Source organism: Capricornis sumatraensis, chromosome 2 (genome assembly GCF_032405125.1).
Source record: "Capricornis sumatraensis isolate serow.1 chromosome 2, serow.2, whole genome shotgun sequence".
In the NCBI taxonomy this organism is placed as follows: domain Eukaryota; kingdom Metazoa; phylum Chordata; class Mammalia; order Artiodactyla; family Bovidae; genus Capricornis; species Capricornis sumatraensis.
The window spans coordinates 17,589,179-17,611,966 of NC_091070.1; the positions used below are offsets into that span (position 1 = coordinate 17,589,179).

The following is a 22,788-nucleotide window of genomic DNA, read 5'->3' on the forward strand; positions in this document are numbered from 1 at the left end:
ACAGTGCGAGCAAGGAATCACAGGGACTGGGCAGACACGAGCAGGTGCGTACCCAGTGTGGGGGGCCCAGGCGCTGTGGGATTGTGGTCTCTGAAACTCTGGGGGACATAGAAGAAGGGAATCGAGTGTGATGCTCCAGGGAGGTGAGTTGGAGGGGGACTGGTGTTTACTACAGAGACAAAGATGCACTGAAAAGACCTTCAAAGGAGACGGGCATAGTGACTGACCCTAGCTGGCACCAAAGTCTCAAAAGAATTGAAGAGAGCTTTGTTGGAGGTGAATAAGGAGATAGCAAGAGAGGTTGAGAAGACTAATTCTGAAGGAGTGAATTTAAATACACTGATGTATTCTCTCTAGTCTGTGTACATTATTTTGAGTAGCATATAGAACTTGTTATATAATTGACACATTTGGAGAAACCATCCATCCTGGAAGTTTGGAATCATGATTTTCCAGTGGGTGGATAATGAATCTCCTTTAGGAAAGAAGTCACTTGTGATATATTCTTATTAAATGGATGAGATCCAGTCCTTGAATCACTGGATCACTATTCATCCCTTCAGAGACTATATTCAACACCTACTATGTGGCAGTATCATTCCAGTGCCAGGAACACATTCATGAACAGACAAAATTATCTGCCCATGTATAGCTCATGAAGGTGGGGGAATCAGGAGCAGGGAGTATGAGAAACCACCCCAGAAGTAGTAAATTATATAGTATATTAGAAGACGAGGAGTGCTGCGGAGAAAAACAAACAGGGAAGGAAGGTATTGATAAAAGATGCATGTGACTAGGTGGGTTGCGATTTTAAATATAGTAGACAAGGAAGGACTCTCTGAGAAGGTGACACCTGAGCAGAGACTGGCAGTGAGTGAGCAAGCCTGGTAGGCTGGTGTCATGTGAAATAGGGCTTCCCTGGTGGCTCAGAGGTTAAAGCATCTGCCTGCAATGTGAGAGACCTGGGTTCGATCCCTCGGTTGGGAAGATCCCCTGGAGAAGGAGTATTCTTGCCTGGAGAATCCCATGGACGGAGGAGCCTGGTGGGCTACAGTCCACGGGGTCACAAAAATTCAGACACGACTGGGTGACTTCACTTCACTTCTTCTGTATGCTCTAAGCCTTTTGTTGTAAGCCTTTCTAATGGCATCCTTAAAGTAGCTAATCTTAAAGAAAAGTGAGATCAGAAGCGGTGTTAGAGGTAATTGTTGAGAGCGGATGGTGCGGTCTGTGTGTTCACCCTTTGCTTTCTCTAACATCTACTGTTTACCTTTACACTGAACACCTGGTATGACGCTGCAGTTTTCACTTTGTGAAAAGGGATACCTGGTATGCATTTTTTCCCCTTAATTTCTTTTGGAAGAAAAAACAAAGTTTTGCTTAATGGAAATAGAAGCTGGAGAGTTGTTTGTTTTTTCCCAGAAACCACAATAATAGAAAAAAATACGAGTGAGCCCTGAAGAAGCTGCTGTGCAGTCAGTCACAGCAGTGGAAGCAGGCTGGTGTCTGGAGAGCCCCTAAATACACTTCCGGAGAGTGTGGAATGTGGTCTGGGCTTTGGACAAGGCCACAATCTGTTAACACTCAGAATCTGAAAGGTTGTTTTTGTCTTCAGTTCTGGTTGATCTACATGACCAGCCTGGCTGCTGCAAAGGAAGATTCCACCAAAGGGAGTGACTGAAGACGTGAGTATGAATCTGGCCCGGCAGCTGACCTGTTGCAGTGGTTTCCTTTAAGATTCTAGAGACAAGTTTCCTTTGAGATTCTACAATTTGCTGTCCTTAGACAATAGCTTTCATTCTTCACTGAAGGATAGAAGTTCAGTCTTGAAGAGTGTTCAGTCTTGAAGAGTATTCAGACTGGTAAGTCTCACTCTGTCTTTGAGATACTTCAGAACAACTCCAGCTACTTCAAAGAGCTTTATTCCAGATGCAGTTAACTTGAATTTGCTTTATTTTATGTAGTATGTTACCTAGGGAGGGAGAGAGACATTTTGATAAAACGCATCCTGGCAGATCAACAAATTTGAGAATGATACAGTCCTCATCTGTACTCCAAGCATACTGAGTATTCTATTGCGATTAGAGGGCTGGGGAATGAGGACTTTGGAGTTAGATCATGTCTAACTAGTAACCATGACTTACATAAGGAGAAGTTCAGAGGTGAAAGGTGAATCAGAAGACCCAGAATTGTTTTGAGCAAAGTACATAAGAGGCAACTAAGGAAGCCTGAAATGTTGGAGGATATAGATGTGACCTTCCTCAGTAACACCAGGAGAAAATGCACCCTATGCAGGAGACATTTTTCCATGAAACCTTACTCTAGTTTTTCTGCATCATTTGTATCTAAAATCCAAAGTAGATAATGCTGAGCACTTAATAAGTTTTTGTATTTGTTATAAGCAGATTAAGAAATACAGGCAGTAACTTGCCATAATGCACCACTTTATGACTCAGCAGGTCATTGAGCCTTTCTGTCTTTATTTGCCCTTCTGCTCTTAAGTGCTTATGGAGATAACATAGCCTGAAACCTGTGAAGCATGTTTTAAAAACCATAATGGTCTATTTAAGTGTTTTTGAATTAAGTTGATTTATTTCCTTAAAATGTGGTTGCAAGCCACTGGCAATATTGGTCACAGGTGGCCTGATTTTTAAAGGCTGTGAACACCCCAATGCCAGGGACTTTGTAACTTTTTTGTAACTTTATAACTTTAATTCAGAAATTGAAGCTTCTATTTATCAATCAAAAAGAAGAAAGAGGGAATTCTTTGGTGGTCCCCTGGCTAAGACTCCACACTTCCACTGCAGGGGACACCTGGTTGGGGAACTAAGATCCTGCAAGGCACATGGTTCATGATCTAAAGACAAAATTGTCAAAATGGAAAGAAAAAAATAAGATGCAACATTAAGAACAGCGTGACAGAGAGAGTCTTTGAGTATGTGTGATCCACCCTACTATTAAAAGCAGGGCAAGGGATGCAGGTTTGATCCCTGGTTGAGGAACTAAGAATTTTTGTGGCCAAAAAAATAGATGGAAAAAGAAAGAGCATGGAGAAATAAATTTTAAATCCCAGTTTCCTCTTGCAACCAGACACCCTTCAGAAAAGGTGCTCAGAGCCTCTGTCACCCTAATCTAGCTTGTTATGCAGGTGTTTAGGAACAGAAGGACCAGCCTGGGGAAAGGGGTGGGATTTCTGTTGTGGGTGTTTCATCTTTTACAAGTGTAAACAAAGAGGCCAGTTGGTCTAACCTTGCATGTCTTTGTCCCAGAAGTCACTGCAGGTGTGTTAGCAGCACTGCGTCTGGAACAAAAGACTCACCACGTCTCGGAAGAGAATGGCCCTTTCCCAGGGAATAGCCTTTTTTGTGCTGGTAGCGTCCTGTGTGTGCAGCACTGTCTTCCACAGACAGCAGCAGACTTGGTTTGAGGGGGTCTTCCTGTCCTCCATGTGCCCGGTCAGCGTCAGCGCCGGCACCTTGTATGGAATTATGTTTGACGCAGGGAGCACTGGGACACGAATTCATGTTTACACCTTCGTGCAGAAAATGCCAGGTGAGTGCAGCTGGCGCTCTCACCAGCATCGTGAAACCCACACTTGAGCATCTCCTCCTCCTAGAAACAGATGTGCTGAGAGTGTAGGATGTCAGCTACAGAATCTTACAGTCTCTAAATGTCTTTCTTCAGAGAAAACTCTGGACTATAACTGAACACATATGGTTTAATTTGGTGTAAAATTAAAAGTGATCAGGACTGCCTGTAGTCTGAACCCATGTGTCTAAGAAGTGTAGTTATAATTTGTCTTTACTTTTCTCCAAACTCCAGGGTTCAGAATATTGAGAGTGGTCTTGAGAAGAAGACCACCACCACCCTTGGAAAAGGGAATGAGGGGACCCTGAAGATTAATGTTTTCTGAATATTCAGTCTTCTCAAGTTACACATAGAGTCTAGGGAAAGGAGTAGAAGCGAGGTGCCCACCAGAGAAATGGCAGAGGGACCCTCGGTGATTACTTTTCATCCTCTCCCCCCCATCCAATACTCCTTCAAGCCATTCCTAGCAGGTGGGATGACTTGGAATCGCTGGGGGAGACAGCCAGGATCAGGAAGAGTCTGACTTTTGATAATCAGCCATCTCTCTTCTGTTTTGCTCATGGACAACATAGGACAGCTTCCAGTTCTGGAAGGGGAAATTTTTGATTCTGTGAAGCCAGGACTTTCTGCTTTTGTAGATCAACCTAAGCAGGTGAGTTTTTTACAATAGATGTTTAGATTCTCAAATGCCTTGATAGCTTGACCACACCACTGCTGTTAAATATTTTATGCTCTTCTCTGCTGATACTGAGGTCATGTGTGAGATCAGTTTTCTGTCCTCAGCTAATCTCCTGGATAACAGTAATTGTATAACCTGGGTTCACCAGGGCTTAGGGGAAAGGAGGTGTGAAAATAGCTTGTCACCCTGCTGGGAGAGCACCATCTTTCAGGAGATTGTGCTATTTGTATTGACTGTTTAAGATTTTGATTTGAAGCCATCAACTGCATTAATTAATGTAGATGCAGAAAATGGTTGTGAAGTTCTATAAAGTAGAAGGTATACACATGGCAATTGAGGTGAACTCCATTTCAGAATGCCCTTATACAGCACAGAACCATGGTTATATTCTAGAAATTGGGCAAAACCCATGACAAAAAGTCTTCAGTAATAGAAGATGAATGTAGAGTTCTGTCATAGCTGTATTTCACATGTGAGCTCTCAGAGGATACAACACCCCACGTGTCAGGGGCCACACTGATATAAAATAGAGTAAGGCAGAATGTTGAACTTTGGTAGCATATATTAAAGATATTGTCCAGTGTCACAAGTGTAATCATTAACCAGAGGAAAACCTGATGTTAAAAATGGCTTGAACTTGAAGAACCAAGAGGATGTTTATTTTCTCAGCTTGCCGTTGTGAAACGGCAAATGTGCTATAGAAAATTAGGAGCTGTTGAAAACAATTGCATTATTAGAAATTGATTTGACATTTGGAGAGTAAAATTGTGTTAATGTTTAAGAGGCAGTATGTTGTCAGAACAGATGCTTACTCAGAAAAACAATGGATTTAAAATAATGGATTCTAACATAATTTGTTAGAATTATGTTGGTGCTGGTAATACAAAAATGAACCTGATATGTCCTGTCGTGCCAGAACTCGTAAAAGGTGTAGCATAATGACAGCTGCAGCTAGCATTTGTGTGGCAGCTCTGCACAGTCTGCCCCCTCCCCCTTTTTTTTATATAAAACCCTTGGCAGCCCTTGGCCCCCTTGCTCCTGATACTGTCCCAGAGCATGCTGCGGGAGCAGACACACTCCACTAAATGCACTGTTCACCAGATGTTCTCTCTTGAAGGGTGCTGAGACTGTTCAAGAGCTCCTAGAGGTGGCCAAAGACTCAATCCCTCCAAGTCACTGGAAGAGAACGCCAGTGGTCCTAAAGGCAACAGCGGGGCTGCGCTTACTGCCAGAAGAGAAAGCTGAGGCACTGCTCTTTGAGGTATGTTGTTGTTTTGTTTGTTTGCTTGTTTTTACAAAAAACCAATGATGGCTTACCTAGTTTCTTAGGGAAAATGAATGAGTTCTGTTAAAATTTTATCTGGGGAAAATGAAGAGTGTGGTTTTCTAAGTATTATAGGATATGTTTGGAATCTGTTTTGTTGCCTTAGGGAATCTAGATTTCTTTCCTTTTTTTGCTAGGTAAAAGAGATCTTCAAGAAATCACCTTTCCTGGTACCAGATGACAGTGTTAGCATCATGGATGGATCCTATGAAGGTGGGCAAGGTGTTGATGTATGGTGGGGGAGAGGGCCAGGGTTCATGAATATCTGATTAAAGGCACTGGGGAGACAGGGTAGGGATGCTGAAGAGAAAGGAACAAATAAGCAAGGAGGAAGGGGATAGCAGGAAATGGAAAGATGGGGAGCAGGGAATGTGTAATTTTGACATGAAATTTAGAGATAAGAGAACAAAGGTGGGGCCCAGGAAGAGGGGTAAAAATGCTCTGGATGTAATCTTTGTCTTTCTCTCCTTTTTTAGGCATATTAGCTTGGGTTACTGTGAATTTTCTGACAGGTAACACGTTCTCACATTTACCTAAGAACTTAACTGGGTTTCACACATGGTCAGGGAGCAAAATATCAATACCTTTTCTCTTCATATTGTTCTTTCATTTTTTAAAAAAAAAAGGAGGATGGGGAGGAAAGACAGGAAGTTAATGTTTATTACCTGCCTTCAGGACCTCAGCTGCAGCAAGAGTCCTTCCTGGTTAGCCCTTGCTTGCAGCCTTAGGTGCTGAGGAGCATGGAGTGTTTACAGAATGCCTCCAGTATATGCCAGGAGTAGGAGAGAAATTGCAGACGGGAGTGTTGGGCTGTCCAGGAAGCCCAGGATGCTCAGAGCTGACTGTCATTCACAGGTCAGCTGCACGGCCACAACCAGGAGACTGTTGGGACCCTGGACCTGGGAGGGGCCTCCACCCAAATCACGTTCCTGCCTCAGTTCGAGGTGAGTCAGATACATACAAGGGTCTGGTTACCAACCCGCTTGGCAGACATTTCATGGTGCTAAGAAAGGGCCCCGTTTCAGACAGCCGCTCCACCGTGAGCAGGCCGAGTAGTGTCAATAACTGACTGACTGAACTTGCTCTCACTGTTCAGAGTCCCTTTGATTCCTCAAGCCTTGTGAGATGAGCAGTGTAATCTGTCTTCTTCATCTCTGATTTTGGAGGGGAGGAGAGGGAGGGGATACTGAGGATAACATCTTCAGACTACTGTGGATACTGAATAGTCTTTTTGCTTTTTCTGTTTTGCAGAAAACCCTGGAACAAACCCCTAGGGGCTACCTCACTTCCTTTGAGATGTTTAACAGCACTTATAAGCTCTATACACATAGGTGAGGGAGAGGGACGTGGAGAAATAATATTTTGCATTGTCTGATTCTCCTAACTTTTCAAAGCATTTTCACATTTCTTTGCAACTGACAAGCCTTACAAAATCTTTGCCAGTCCCCGAAGGCTTGATAACTGAAACCCACTTATCGGCCACTTACCAAAGCCCAGGGGACCCAAGATTCTCTATTCTTGGCCTAAAAACATGTAATAGTAATAAAAAGTAATGTAAGATTTTTTAAAATAATGTAAAAGAGTAAAAAAGATAAGTAATATAAAAGTGAAAGTAATATAAGTCAAGTTTTCTCTAGAGACAGAACACTCAAAGAAGGTTCAGCCAAAGCTCTGTGTCAGCTTCTTTTAAACTGACCTCAGATGCTCAAAATCCAGCCCAGAATTTGATCACAGTTGGGCTAGAAGCTAAGATAATGAGAGCTTTTCTGCGGATGGTTCCCAGGGTAGGACCCTAGGAAGTGTCACCATCTCTGGCCTTTAAATCATGGAAAGTTCTTACTGCACAGCCCTGATCTGAACTGTGCAGGAATTACTGCGTGTTGTCTGCATGAGATGAATAGGTCACAGAGAACAAGTTTTTCCTCCCTCCAGAGGGAGACGGAGAAACCATATTACTTTTGGAAGAAGGAGCTTTAAGCTGGAGAATTCAGGACCAGTATGAAATTAGTCAATCCTGTATTTTACAGTTACTTGGGATTTGGATTGAAAGCTGCAAGACTAGCAACCCTGGGAGCCCTGGAGACAGAAGGTTTGTCTGGGTGCCTGTGCTGGTCGGGGTGTGGTGAGAGCGACACCAGTACTCAGCTTGCCTTTTCCCTACCTTGGCAGTGATTCTGTGGCAGAAGGGGTTATGCTGAAGTAGGAGGCATATGTTGTATAATGGCAAATTCCTTTTCTAATTTATGAGTTCAGATGTTTTTATAGATATATTATTAACCATTTCCAGCATGACGTCTGTTGGTATAGGGGGTCTGTGGCCAGAAGGCTGAAGCATCTGCAGAAAGTAAGACTCAAGGAGCAAATCTGGCAGAAGCTCGCTCAGGCCCTTACGTTTTATGTGGGAGGTGCAGGCAGCAGTCCACTTACAGATAGAATAACCGAACCGCTCCATTCCTCTGTTCATAGGCAGAAAGGGGTCAAAAGTTCAGGCAGAACCAGGTTCAGTACTAGTCTTGTGATTTGGGGCCAGTTAGCTATGCCCCTTTTCTTCGCCTTAAAAGAGATTTTGCATTTAATTCAATCTGTGTGGTGTGTGGTTCACAGTAAGCTATAATTGTGATGATGATTTGACATTTCAGAGTTTACATTTTCAGGTGTATTAAGTCTTAAAACAACCAATGAGAAGAGTAGACCAGTATTTTTTCCCTTTTTTTTAGAAATGAGGGAACTTTATTCCATTATCAGTTTTAGATTTAATATATGATGAAAGCCAACAACCCCTCTGCCAAATAGACATAAGCATGAAAATTTGCCTGGAGTTTCAGGGGGTTCACCAAGCCCATCTGTGAACCCCAAGTAAGAATTCATATTATAGGATGCAGTCACGGAACTAATTCCATATGATTTTAAGGCCCAGCCACCTTGATAATACCTTTTAACCTTACTAGCTTCTTGTTTGCCTTTCTTTCTCTCTCTCCCTCACACCCTTGCCTCTTACTTTGTGGTCTGGTTTCTTCCAGGAATTGATGGACACACTTTCCGAAGTGCCTGTCTGCCGAGATGGTTGGAAGCAGAGTGGATCTTTGGGGGTGTGAAATACCAGTATGGTGGCAATCAAGAAGGCAAGTGGTGTTTTTTCCACTGGTTGAAATGACGTTTATAGTAGAAGTCTGGAAAAGTCCCATGGGAAACTTCTTCCGGAGCTCAAGAGAATAGAAGCTTCTTTTGCAGGAACTAATTCCGAGGAGATGTTGGTGTGCCTCCAGGAGTAGTGTAGCATGACCGTGAACACGGCAGCTGTCACTCTCTGTGCAGCTCTTTCCTGCCCAAGTGTTGCGGATCCATTAGAAACCTCTTAGCTGGCATCTAACGTATTAAGGGTCTCAGCCCTCAGCAGGGTGAAACCGTCTCAGATTCAATTAATGTTTAGCTATTTCAGTTAGATAATCGAGACGATAAAACAGTAATTGATCTTAGGTATTATAAAAGGCATAGACGTTCAACTCAAGGGAGCAACTTAATTTTTCCAGTGAAGAAGCAGGTGAGCCTCTGCATACTTGTCATAACTACCGTGAAACGCAGTGCTGGGCGGCAGCTCGAGGTGGGCCATGGCTTCTTTGGTGAACGCAGGTTAGGGAGGGAGCCTCCGTGGAGAAGCAAGTACCAGTTTTCCAGAGGGATGAAGCCACAGAAGTTTGCTCATCTTTGTCCCGAGCCTCAGCGCGCCTTGGTCCTCCTGGTGTTCCTCCCTCAGCAGCCTGCCTCTCACTTTCCCACCTTGCTCCTGTGCACCTTTGCCCCAACAGGAGAGGTGGGCTTTGAGCCCTGCTATGCGGAAGTGCTGAGGGTGGTGCAAGGAAAACTTCATCAACCAGATGAGGTCCAGAGAGGCTCCTTCTACGCTTTCTCTTACTACTATGACCGAGCCGTGGACACAGACATGATTGGTAAGTTCATGCCAGGTGTCAGTGCAGGGGGGGGCTGGGCAAGCCTGTGGTGGGGAAGGGAGGGGACAAAGCAGTATTTGCAATGCTTTGTTGAGCTGCTCACCCTGCTTTGTTCCCAAGTCACTCAAGTGGGAGAGTATGGTTTAGAATCTTTTGGGGCTAGAAGGTGGCCTAAACCAGTATACATGAAGTATATACTAAACAAGTATACATGAAGTCTTTTCTTTCTTTTTTTTTACATCTTAATGGAGGTATAATTGACATAAAATAAAACGCACATATTTCAAGTATATGATTGGGTAAGTTTTGACACGTGTAAACATCCACGAAACCATCACCAGATTCAAGATAATGAATATACTCATCACCCCAAAATGTTTCCTCTCTCCGCTTTATAACTGTTTTTCTTATCATAATAGTAACACATTTTGTTTAGCTGTGAGAATGTATATATGTGATCAGTCATGGCCTGAGATATGAATTTTTTATTTTCTACTGTATTTAATGGCCCCTTTTTAATGGGTCAGTTTTTTAGCTGTAGTTAAGCATACATAACAGATTAAAATAAATGGCATAGATTATATTGTAGGGATATGTCATGTTTGTTTATCTCATTTTTAATATTGGAAATTTTTTACTTTTTCATTATTATAAACATCACTAGGGTAAATTTTTTTATGCTTCCTGGAAGGCCTTTTGACTTCAACTGCTGTTCTGTTTCATTTCAGATTATGAAAAGGGGGGTGTTTTAAAAGTTGAAGATTTTGAGAGAAAAGCAAGGGAAGGTAAGTGTCAGTGGAAATCACTGAAGGCAAGCATGTGAGGCTGTGCCTGCCAATCCTAGTGACCTTAAGGTCACCTGATGCACCTCAGCCAGCAGAAAGCCGCTCAGCAGGTTGGTTTCCTATCTTTGCCAGCAGTTAAAAGCATTAAGTGGCAAAGAAAAAATGAGAATATAAGAGTTTGGACAAATAGTGAAAACCTTTTCTTCTTACTACATTTCTTTCTTCCTTTTTTAAAAGACGTTGAAATAGTGTTATCAGCAGTAATGAAACTAACCACCAGAATATACGAGAAATAGTTGCAGAGGCTTCGTTGAAGGAGTCCATCGTAAATGCAAATAACTGATCTCATCCAGAGGCCATGAAATAGGACTAACTGGTATTTCCCTGTCTTCTGGGTCTCAGCATTAACACTGTATAAGGGACTTAGTTGAATTAAGCCCCAACATTAGGTCATAGCAAATGAACTAGGTAGGCCCCATGCACCTTTGGGTATATGAGATGTGACGACAAAAATATGCAGGTTCTTGATGAGCTGGGGTCCTCCAGAGGCTGTCAGTGCACAGTTCTAGCCCCTGAGACTCCCAAGCATCTGGGAGAGGAAGAATGAGGATTCTGCTGTGCTTATTCTCAGTCCGTATTTAGAGAAAATCACACCTCTCAGATGGCTGCAGACTTGCATTGCACTCTCTTCTTTCTCTCACTGCCAGTGTGTGATAACCTGGAAAACTTCACCTCAGGCAGTCCCTTCCTGTGCATGGATCTCAGTTACATCACAGCCTTGTTGAAGGACGGCTTTGGCTTTGCAAGCAGCACCGTCTTACGGGTAAGAGAGAGGACACCAGTGTCACGTAACAGCCCTCTCACTCCACGGAATGTGGAGATAATTTCATTCAGGCTATGGACAAGGCAGTGTGCAAGGCACCATGAATATGGGAAATCAGCTTGATGGAGTAGCAGCTTCTAAGTACAGTTTACCCTTGAATAATACAGGCTGAATAACACGGATTCTTTTCAATAGTAAGTATTACAGTGCTACACAATCTGTGGTTCGTTGCATCCACAGATACGGAGGCCCGACTGTACAGTTATATGCAGGTTTTCGACTACACGGGTTGGCACCTATAACCCCCTGTTGTTCAAGGGTCGACTCTATATTACCAGGCAAGCTATCCCAGAGGTCATAGAGCAGAGTGGTTTGCGGTCCAAGTTAAGATGCCCAAGTCACATGGTTTATTAAATTAATTTCAAAAGTCAGAGTAAGAAGCAAGGGGAACACACAGGATGGGGTGCAAGCAGTGCTGTACTTCCTGAATTCTGGGTTCATACGTCCTGCCTGTCTTTGCTGCTGACAACGTGGTTTCAAGTACTGTAGGTAAAGTTTGGTCAAGGGAGCACAAGCACAGAGGGTGCCTGGGGCAAAGCTGCTCTTTTTGAAGGGGCATGGGGCAGGTACACCGGCCAGTAGCATCAGCTCACTCATTAGTCCATTTGATGATTTTGTTTGGCAGAGGACATGAGGGACCTCTGCCAAAGGGCATCACCAGTGAGTGGCTTTCTAAGACCTCATGAGTATTGAATGCCTTACGTAGTATGTTGTATGTATTTTGTGTGTGCCTCATATATTTAGTGCCTCTTGAGTTTTGGGTCCCTCTTTGTCTTCCTTACTTCATCTGTAGTAGCTTGTTATCTATTCCAAACAGTAAGTTTCATCCATCCCCTATTTTTTTATATTCTATACCATAAGTGAGTAATTGCACATTTTAGTTACAAAGGCGATTAAGATGTAATCTTTGTCCTCAAATATTAATAGTATACAGACCATTAGAGGAGATGTAATAAACATACAACTATGCCACAAGGCAACTTTGAATTTTAAGGTCAAGTACGTAGATTGTACTTTGTGAAGTTCCCTCCTCTTGTGTCACTTCCCCTTCCTGTTTCTTCATTTCCAGATCAGTTTATAGTGCCTCATTTCTTATGTTATACAAATTTCATAAATTTATTTGTACAAAGGTATTTGGATTTAATGTGGTGTTATACCTGCCGAGAATATTGGCATTTAAGGAGTTACTTGCCCATAGTCAGTAAAGTGTAGTGTTAAAAGCATGCCTCTGTTCTCCATCAGATCTGGGTTCAAGCTCTGATTCTGCAAGCTTACTAGCTCTGTAGCCTTAGATGACTTACTTCCCCTCTCTTTTAAGTTCCTCATTCAAAACACGGGGGTCCTTAGAGTACCCGTTTCTTAGGGCTGTTATGAAAATGGAGATAAAGTACAGTGCCTAGCACATAGTAAGTTATTAATATTGTTAGTGTAGGCAGTTCACACCAGTGGGAGGCTTGGGGTCATCCTAAGCCCTCAATACTAAGTTAGGTACTACCTGTACTTAAGCATCAACAGTAACCAAATCATTTAAGGACAATTTTCTGCCATCTCCATTTCTGGCATCCTTTACGTCTTCATTTCAGTGGCAGCAGGATTTGCATCAGGGGTGGGCAGTCCCCAGTTCCAGAGATCGCTTCACTTTGGCATCGAGGTCCTGAGGACAGAGGGACATTTCAGGGTGATGGGGCTAGGGGGCACTCCCAGTGTGACTTGGGTATCACAGACTAAATCTCAAGATAATGATTCACATGCCGTTCTTCTCAGCTTTTGGCACATTGACTGTTGACTTCATTTTATTAAGTTAACACAAAAGTATTGTGTCATAAGAAGTTAGAAGATTAAAAGCAGTCCACTGATTTGCAAACCTGGGCATAGCATCTTTATAATAGCTTATGCAGAATTCCAGTAAAACTGATAAAAATGGAGTTATCTGGTTGAAGCAGAGGTAGGGGGCCTGGAACACCACCATCTGCCTCCTTTCTCCTTTGAAGCACTTCTAAGGAACCCCTAGGATTCTGAAGAAACAATTTGATAAATGCTGATCTGATGCTGGGAGGGATTGAGGGCAGGAGAAGGGGACAACAGAGGATGAGATGGCTGGATGGCATCACTGACTCGATGGACGTGAGTCTGAGTGAACTCCGGGAGTTGGTGATGGACAGGGAGGCCTGGCATGCTGCGATTCATGGGGTCGCAAAGAGTCGGATACGACTGAGCAACTGAAGTGAACTGAACTGAATCTAATCCTGTTACGTAATTGAGAAAATTAACTTTTGCCCAAAGTCACGGAACCAGCTGAAGCACAGTCTGGCCTAGAATGCCTAAAATCCCTTGGTTGGTTATTAACGAGCGCTTGAGAGGAGGAGGTTATTACAAAGTATGAATTGAGGCGCTTAGTATGTTCTTTCCTACCCCTAAATCTGCTAACTCCCGCTATATATTTAGTTTCAGGACTAGGGAGAGTTCAGAAGCCTGTCTAAAAGGTCCTTCTCAGAAGTCCTGAGTTGAGACCACTTCCTGGGCCAGAAGATTCAGGGATCAGATGGGCAGGCGTAGGGGCGCTAGGCAGTAGTCGGGAGGAACTTGCAGGGAGTGTTGGGAGAAGCCTTCAGAGACTGGCTACTCCCACTGCTGCCTTGGTTTAGCCATGTAGATGATCTGGGAAGATATTATCTGCTTGTTATGCTTGCTAGAGTTGAAAATGGAATAAAAATGTGAAGACTTTTTCTCCTTCCCAACAGCTCACGAAGAAAGTGAACAACATCGAGACCGGCTGGGCCTTGGGGGCCACCTTTCACCTGCTGCAGTCTCTGGGCATCTCCCACTAAGGCGATGCCATTCCTCTGAGGCCTGCATTTGCCAACACTTTTAAAGGGAGAACGAGAGAGGAGAGGATTCTGTTGTGTTCTGAGCTAGTCTGGGGGCCACCTGGACTGAAGCCCAGCAGCTGGTTTCATCAAGAGGAACGGGCTTTTGTAAACAAGTCTTGCCCTTGGGTCTAGAGATTTGGGTTTAATTAATTTTACACATCAAATGTGAACTGTTTCCTAACCACTCTTCATGCACATCTGGTACCAGAATCTAAATCTTTGAGGTTCCTTGTGTATCAGAGAGCCAAAAGTAACAGCTTTGGAACTTAACCTTGGGGAACCCAGGGATGGAACCATGGCAACCAAAGAAAAATCTCATTTCAGCCCTTTTAGTGCCTCATCCCTTTGAACATTTTAATTATCCTCTTAGATGTTAAACTGATGACAGTCCCATGACCTTTTGACACTGGTATTTTTCCTACACTTTGCCCTGTCCCACCTTTACTTCCACTTAACCTGCCCTTAAAGAAAAAGGTTTTGCTTTCCATGTGTAATTCAGAGAAAAACACCATATCTGAAGTTACACGATCCCACTTTGTGTTAGCGCCAACCCAGCAGCTGAGAGCAGCCATTCTAAATCTCAGCAGGATGGAGAGCAACTCCTCATTGGCCAGAAGGGGGACATCCAGTTAAGGGGACACGTTTTGGGAGGGTATGGCTGCCTTGTACAGACCACCTTTTAATCAACTTTTTATCAGTCAACCCTCAGATTAATAACATATCCAATCTTATATAAGGAGTGTTTCCACTGCAAATACCTCCTCCTACGCTTGTGTTTATACTGTCATCTTAAATTTTATTTCTTTGTATTTCTAATACAGCTATACCCTGGCTTCTGGTACGAGGCCTGTGGGTATGCTTTCCAAGGACCTAGATTTTGGTAATAGCCCCTTTCAGCTTGCCCTTTTAGTCTCTTCATAGCAGTGTCTCTTTCTGCCCTGCCCCCTCATCATTTCATTCTCTACATAGCTGTCAAGGCCCAGGGTTTCTGATACCCTTCCTGGTGATACATTTGACTTGGTTGGCCATCTTGGCCCACTTCCATATAGTTGATGCTCACTTTGAATATTCAGCATCTGATTTTGTGAATTATTTCCCCTAAAGTCCATTATCTTGTTCTCTCTCACATGACCAGCATTTGCTTGTCTACCCACTTGATTGTTCTTGGACTTGGAAGATCTTCCTATAGTCTGGGTCTTTACCTCCACCTGCCTTCCAGCAGAATTGTATCTCTACACACTTGTAGCTTCACAGTAGACTCAGCCTTTTCACATAAATATACTCGGCCCTCACACCAGTTCCTGGGGAAACTTATTTTTAAAGATAGTCCATTGAGTCAAGAAATATTTAATATCTGATATGTGCAAATAACTAGGCAAATTTCTATATACTTATCCCCCCAAATTTGTTTTTTCAATTCTATGTGGCATTTTTACATTCTTCACACTAATGTTTAATTATACTGAGGTCACCTTTATACCTATTCCTTGTTCCAAAAATGCTAAAACAGAATGAAAAACAGCTAAAAAATGTAATCCAGTCTTCTATCCATTGCAGTCCCTTAATGCTCCTAACTCGTTATCACTGTTTCTGTTTAGGCATGTTTCCAGACAACTCATTCCACTTTGGGACTGCACTGATGTTAAAAAAAAATCCCTCCTCCATAGTCTTACTTCTGCTCTCATCCCTCCTTCCACAGTCTTTTGGGGCTTCCCTGGTGGCTCAGATGGTAAAGTGCCTGCCTGCAAAGCAGGAGACCTGGGTTCCCCTAGGTCGGGAAGATCCCCTGGAGAAGGAAATGGCAACCCACTCCAGTACTCTTGCCTGGAAAATTCCATGGATAGAGGAGCCTGATAGGCTATGGTCCATGGGGTCACAGAGTCAGATATGACTTCACTTTCACTTTCATAGTCTTTTGGTGTTTTGAAGAAAACACCTCCTAAATCCCTTACATTCTCTTTAACATACTACTTGACCTCTGGACCTTCCCATCTTTGTCCAAAGAGAAGGCCATTAGAACCAGTCTTCATACACTAAATGTTCTTCAAGATTAGGGACAGGGAATCCCCTGGTGGTCCAGTGGTTAGGACTCCATGCTCACTGGTGAGGGCCCAGGTTCAGTTCCTGGTTTGAGAACTGAAATCCCATAAACTTCACTGGGGGAGACCGTTTCCCATTAGAAACCATGTTCTCCCAAGAGATAAGCTGTGTTCAGTAAAGACTCCTCCAGCTTGATGGGTTCAGAGAAGTAAGATTTCCTGGTCTTTTATCACCACAGTTTATCTCTGAAACATTTTTTATAAAGGCCACACGTTGTTCAGCTGACTCCTTTAGTCATCCCAAATACTTTCAGAACTCTTGGGCAGATGCATTATAACTCCAGAAATGTAGCTACATATTTTCTGATAATCTTGATTAGAACATCTGGAGAATTAACCAGTTTATCCATTATAAGAACAATTTAGAATGAGAATTTTTATTTCTTACAAAAGTTTGTCTATAATATTCTTTCTGCTGCTAGTATACTTTTGGGGCCTCTTACTAAGAGGTCCTACAGGGTCTACTATTGGTGATTAGGTTTCCTTTCTGTAAATATGTTATATATTTCAAATACTTAGGACAAGGCCTGCCACATAGTGGATGTTGTGTGTGTGTTTTCATCAAAACATCCTCTGTGGGTCATGGAGGTCCTTGCAAGGTGTGCCTTAAAATTCATGTCTTGCCTGATTTTGTTTGTGTACTTTTGTAGAGTCCATGTTCTTTTTACCTTTCCATTTTCTTATGAAAGATGACCTTTTTTCCCTACAGTGACCTTTCTGGACTTTGCCAGTAGTCACCCAGCTTTTCCCAGAGCTGCCATCTTTCATTCTGGGCACATTTTTCCTGAGATTCCAGGAAGACTTGCAACATTCACGTTTTTACTCTAGGATCTTATAAATTTTCTGCATTTACCTGAAAAGCTCCCGTGTGGTAACACATTTCCCACTCCTTCAAAAATATTTCCCAAGAAAAGCTTACCTTGGGTCAAAAGCAGACTGTTATCTTCTGCTTTCATCTTCAAATCAGACCTCTGGGCAAGATATTCTTTATGGCATACAAATCCAAAGGATCCATAAATCTCTTCGATAGGCATCTTGGGTACTGTGAGGTAGGCACTTCAAAACTGCAGAGTAAAGCCACCCGCCCCACGCCCAGGTCTGCCAGCAGTCTGCAATCAAACGTGAACAAATTCTGCTGCTAATCAGATTCTTTTCTTTTGACCTGGTTCCTGAGGTCTTTTAACCTGTGCAATGAAATTATTTATTGTTTTATGACAGAATACAGTGGTGTCCCACAGAGGAGCCATTGATGAAAAATGGTGCTGTGATAAGGAAGTAATAACTAGCATTTTAAAATTTGGTTTCAAGAAAGTCTAATATACCTATAATAAAGGTTAAAGCAATTTATCTTATTCTTCATTCTAGCATTATTAATTTTAAAATAGCAGTTCTAACAAAAATGTATCAATTGACTTTCTAATTCTTATCTTTATCAAAAAAAAAAAACTATAAATTTACAACCAGCATTTTTTAAAAGTTGTATCAATCTTCTTTTTCAAAAAAACTGTTAACAAGTGAAAATGAATGAGACGGCACCTTAGCAATTTTTGTTTTAATAAAAATTTCTTTTCAACCAAGTCATAGTCTTCCTTTGTTTTTTTTCCCTTGGCTTAGTTGATATGCCCTCCTCACCATAAATTATCACTCATTATTTGAGATCCAAAAGTTCATTAGGCAGAGGAGAAAAAGAGACAGAAGAATTCTAATGTAAATTTATTAAATTTTGAAATGACGTTATGGTCTTGGAAAAAGATGTTCGATGTTCATTTTTCATCAACAATCTCCAGAAGAAGAGTATTCATTTGCTTGCAAAGGCCATAATCTGTTCCTAGAGATAAAATGAAATTGAGTGATACTCTTGACATTTTAACGTATGAAGGCAGGTGAAGATAATACTTTAAAATATTTAAAGTGATTGAAGCAAAAATTGGTGAAAGTTCCAGATAGATTCTCCTTCCAAGTCCCTCCAAAGTAACTTTTAATGGAGGTTTCTCAGGAAAGAAGCTGGACAGCAGCAAAAGGAGTTTAAGCATCTTTAAGAACCCCTATTCACTATTTTATATCAAGTTACTGCTTGCATGTGGGCTAATACCTAGAAGCCCAGCAGGGACATTTCTGCTCATAACCACTGGGGAAGGTATTCAGATAAAGATGATAATTTAATAGCCAAGAAAATTAATTCAAAGAAATTAAAGAGTCATTGGCCGAGTCATTCCTCAGTGAGCAAGATTCTTGGAGATCTGGGAGAGCTCTCTTACTTTGAGTGGAGACACTGCATTTGTAGCCTGCAAGCCCCAGGTCCTGAGCAGCACGAGAAGGGTAGCCCTGGTGGAATAGAGCCTTTTCAGTAGGTCCGTAGCAGCCAGAAGAGCAGTGTTGTGACGCTGTCTGTCTGTTTCATAACTTGTGAGGTGGCTCATGGAGCCTGGAGGGAAAAGGCAAGGTTACCTCCCTAATTCTGTAGTACTGTTTTCTTTCCTAGCAAACCAGATGCATTTATGCCCACTATATCTGGCTCCTGAGGAGCCATTTTCGTGATCTTCCCATATTATATGAGGGAAGGTACACTGAATCCTTAGGTACACTGAATTCTCCAAGGTACACTGAATCCTTACCTAAGTCTTTGCCATTGAAGGCTGCAGTACTGAGGTGATGAAGCAAGCTGGAGATATCCCCAAAGCCCATGTTGACACCTTGCCCTGCAAGTGGATGGACCCTGTGGGCTGCATCCCTAAGAATAGAGCAGAGTTCAGGTGTGGCCTCCAGCCAGAGGGAAAAGGGAGCGGCTCTGTTGTTACCGTCTTACCCAATGAGGGCCAGCCGAGGCCGGACGTACTCGGCAGCATGTCCCAACCCAAGAGGAAACAGGACTCGGCTTTTGGCGTCCACCCTGGCTACACTGGGGGGCAGCTGGCGAGCTGAGACTCTAGTGGGCTTCAGAAAAGCAACCGCGGACTGCAGCATGGAGCCAGCTGAGTCGATGAAGTCTGTGTGGTTCACATCACTCCACTGAGTAGTATCGACCACAAAACAAAGTGAAAGTTCATCAGCGATTCCAGCGGGGAATTAAAACATTCAGCAAGGCAACCATTTTATAACCACAGCCATGGGTAGTGGTACCACAAGTTGCAACCCCTCAAATGAATGCAAAATGCAATTCCCTATCACTCCCCACAAGCTGTAGGATCAAGTCAAATTGCTCATGAGCTGCCCCTGCCTACCTCTGAGCTTCATCTTTCACCATTCCTAACCCTCAAAATGCATGTGCCAGCCACAAAGCAGCTCTCTCTACAGCATGCTCTTGATTCCACACTCCCCCCTGCTTAGAATGTCCCCTCAATTCTAGTTCATCAGGAGTATCCAGAAGCTACCATCGCTTTGTAAACCTACCTCCAAACCGTCCTCTGTGTCTGTCGTTTTCCTTCAAGCTCCATAGTATAGCATCCTATGCAAACTCTACACTGGACCCTAACTCATGTCTGTGTCCTTCCTCACTCTGCGCTTCCTGAAAGCAGGGACTATATCTCACTTGTCTAACTCCAGCGCCATCTACATAGCAGCACTCATAACTTCCTGAACGAATGTAATGCAAAGGCCTTATGCCAGGAACATATACTAAGTGACCCAGAAAGGGTCCTCATTTATCTTGGAAGCCCCTTTAGTACATTTAGTTCCTTTTGTTCTTGCTGGCTTCTGTTAAAATTGATCGAAGTATTATCACTTCAAAAAAAGTTACTTATCCAAGTAACTTCCACCCAGGCAGCTGTTTCAGTCAGCAGAGCAGCAGCCCACAACCCTCAGAAGGGCACACAAGCCAATTTCTGTGGTTTTACATTTTCCTGAAGCCTCTCCCCCATGTAATCCAGATCAAGTGGTACAAGTCCAAAGGGGCAGTGTATTCATTATTCCTTTCTTCTTACTCAGAACCATCTTTCTGTATCTATCCCCACAACGCATCATTGGCAGGTGATACTCACAAAGGCAGAGTTAATGGCATCCACAAACTCCTCCTCCTCCATGCTGACCAGCTCTGCTGCATGTTCATGGGATGTGGACCAAACCAAGGAACTCAAAGTGTCTGAGAGCTGTGTCAAAAGAACATCAATGCCAAGGGCTGACACTTCGGTTCCTAAGAGCTCTCAGGCACGAGGGACGATAAGAAGGGGTAACAAAGCTAGTGTGGGCATAGTTCCTGGCAACCAGCAAAAGGCTGAGTGAAGTGAGGTTCTAAAAGGCAAAGGGTTGACATGTTTAAGAAGACAAGCCAGAAGGACTTCTTACCGGAAGCAGAGCAATGGGCCCAGAGGGGAGAAATCTCTGCCAAGCTACATTGTTTTCGGTGGCCTGCAACACACAGGAGAAAAGTCCTTGTCAGAAGTGCCCGGTCCCAGTTAGGCATGAGCAGGGCTCCCGATGGTAGGCTCAGGCTCTTACCTCTGATAAATGCAGAGTAGCCACAACAGCGGATTGGTCATAGTTCCAGCTAACATTCCGGATTCCCGCAGCCTGCCGCACTCCTGAGTTGTGACCGTCTGCACCAATCTGTGTGCAGACAAGAGCCTGCTGAGTCTGCCAACCTCTTAATTAACAAAACTGTTCCAGAAGGTTGTCCCTGCCTCCTAAAAGTTTTCCCTAGTTCCAACTGTTGGCAACCCCATCTGGGGCAGGCAACTCTTTATCACACCTACCTCACTCCCAGCCCCTAGAGGAGAAGCCGTACATAAGTGATCCCAGCTTCAATGAAGAGACCACAGCTGGACATCTGACCCAAGAAGGGCCAGCCATAGGTTAAACTCAGCCAAAGCCTCTTCATACTGAACTAGAAAGCAGCAAGGCAGACACTGGAGCCGAACAGTCCTGCTATAAGGCTGAGAATGGCTGCCTTGTAAAAGGGGAAGCTGATGAGCAGAAAGAAAAAAATGGGAGATGCAAGATGAGTGACTGCAGGATTCCCGAGAGGTAGGGAAAGGGCTCATTTTCTGACCCTCTGATTCCTGTCCCTGTAAGGCCAGCTATCCTTTACTTCAAGATATATGGTGGTCTGAGAGATTGCCTCCTGTGCAGCACTTACAATAGGGCCATCCCAACTGGAGCTGGTCTGAGTGGGTCCAGGTCCTTATAGCCAAAAGCTCTGCCTCAAATCAACTTCAACTAGAGCTAAGATCTAAAACAAGAGACCACAGACTAATAAGATACGGATATGCCAAGACCCCTGGCAAAATAAGAATCTTCAACTACCAACAATTTGGTCTGGAGGGTTCTGCCATCACCTAGGGTAATATGAACCCAAGGGCTGGAGTCTGCCATGGAAAATGGATAAGGCCAGGTATAGCTGATTGCTTTGCTCTTGTAGAGAATGGTCACTCGGTCTAGGGAGGTCAGAAGAGAGAAAACAAAACATTAGACAGTTGGCCCGCAGGCTGAGGAAAAAACTCAGTAACTAAATAAAGCAAGGTTGCAAGACAGCTTATCTTTATCTTATCATTGACTCCTAAATAAGAAAGGTAAAGACCTTAAGAAAAAAACGAACCCATGTGATCAATGTTATGGTCTAAGAGCTAATAGAAGACAGAGGCCACAGGGCTGAATCAGCGTGTGTGTGAGGGGAGAATCTCTCACTGCCTTATCACCTGACCAGGCGCTCTTTTCTCCCCCACTCCAGCTCCTCTAGTTTCTTCTTCACTCTGTGTCCAAATGAACCCACATGTGCTTTCAGACAAACAGGGTGGGGAATACCGCAGGCTCAAACAGGTTCTAGATTTCATAAGGTTTTCCTTCCCCCGAAAGACATTTTACTTTTCTGATCATAAAAATTATATGTTTATTACTTTTACTTGGTGTGAAAGTCTGAACTACAAATAAAGGTTTAAAAGGGGGGGGGAGGGCAGGGAGAATCACCTTTAATCATACCACTCAGATATAGCTACAGTTAAAGCTTTGTTCTATTGCTTTCCAGGTAATTTCCTATGTTTGTACATGCACACACACCATTCCCCCTCATACACACACATACAAGTGGGATCATGCAACACAGACTTTTTTTCACCAGTATATTGTGGGACATGTTTCTAAGTGACTGTTAGATCTAAGTTATCTTTTAAAACTACATGGAAGTTCATTCCATGGATGAACAATTCTCTCATATCAAAAAGCATTTAAGTTGCTTCCAATTTTTCTCCCTCCGGAACCCTGAAATATCTATAAAACATATATATATACACACACACATATATATATAAAGGGAATTTATAGCCAGACTACACAAAGAACCCTTATAACTAAAAAAATAAAGACAATCTAGTTCTAAATGGGCAAAAGGTTTTGCATAGACACTTCTCAAAAAAAATACACAAATAGCCAACAAGCATCTGAAAAAACACTCAACATGATTAGTCACCAGGTAAATACAATCAAACCTACGAGACACCACCTCACAGTTACTGCTGCTAAGCTGCTAGGTCACTTCAGTCGTGTCTGACTCTATGCGACCCCACAGACGGCAGCCCACCAGGCTCCCCCGTCCCTGGGATTCTCCAGGCAAGAACACTGAAGTGGGTTGCCATTTCCTTCTCCAATGCATGAAAGTGGAAAGTGAAAGGGAAGGTCCGACTCT

The 22,788-nt window shown here is 43.1% G+C and overlaps 2 protein-coding genes across 10 annotated transcripts in view; one reads left to right on the forward strand and one right to left on the reverse strand.

Annotated features, from left to right (window-relative positions):
* On the forward strand, positions 1-17,740 carry ENTPD5 (ectonucleoside triphosphate diphosphohydrolase 5 (inactive)). Of its 5 annotated transcripts, none has more exons than XM_068965637.1 (15): positions 1-44; positions 1,616-1,685; positions 3,273-3,552; positions 4,161-4,240; positions 5,385-5,528; positions 5,729-5,804; positions 6,068-6,103; positions 6,447-6,535; positions 6,843-6,922; positions 7,619-7,680; positions 8,612-8,713; positions 9,398-9,538; positions 10,267-10,323; positions 11,031-11,146; positions 13,948-17,740. In XM_068965637.1, exons 3-15 carry the CDS (start codon positions 3,336-3,338, stop codon positions 14,032-14,034), a joined length of 1,287 nt encoding a protein of 428 aa, XP_068821738.1. In that variant the 5' UTR covers positions 1-44; positions 1,616-1,685; positions 3,273-3,335; the 3' UTR covers positions 14,035-17,740. The 5 variants fall into 5 exon arrangements, with proteins under 5 accessions (XP_068821738.1, XP_068821739.1, XP_068821740.1 ...); XM_068965638.1 differs by having other exon boundaries at positions 19-44; positions 3,270-3,552; XM_068965639.1 differs by lacking the exon at positions 1-44 and adding an exon at positions 59-143.
* The window catches only part of COQ6 (coenzyme Q6, monooxygenase), a 13,785-nt gene continuing 8,722 nt past the window's right edge, over positions 17,726-22,788 (reverse strand). Inside the window, exons 5-12 of one of the 5 annotated variants that reach the window (XM_068965632.1) lie at positions 21,414-21,544; positions 20,610-20,717; positions 20,457-20,519; positions 20,153-20,260; positions 18,982-19,184; positions 18,791-18,906; positions 18,434-18,500; positions 17,728-18,003 (exon numbers count right to left, since the gene is read on the reverse strand). In XM_068965632.1, the coding sequence (XP_068821733.1) occupies positions 17,949-18,003; positions 18,434-18,500; positions 18,791-18,906; positions 18,982-19,184; positions 20,153-20,260; positions 20,457-20,519; positions 20,610-20,717; positions 21,414-21,544 (851 nt within the window). In that variant the 3' untranslated portion in view covers positions 17,728-17,948. Of the gene's footprint in view, positions 18,004-18,433; positions 18,601-18,790; positions 18,907-18,981; positions 19,185-20,152; positions 20,261-20,456; positions 20,520-20,609; positions 20,718-21,413; positions 21,545-22,788 lie in introns of all 5 variants that reach the window. The other 4 variants (XM_068965631.1, XM_068965633.1, XM_068965635.1 and 1 more) reach the window with 4 other exon arrangements.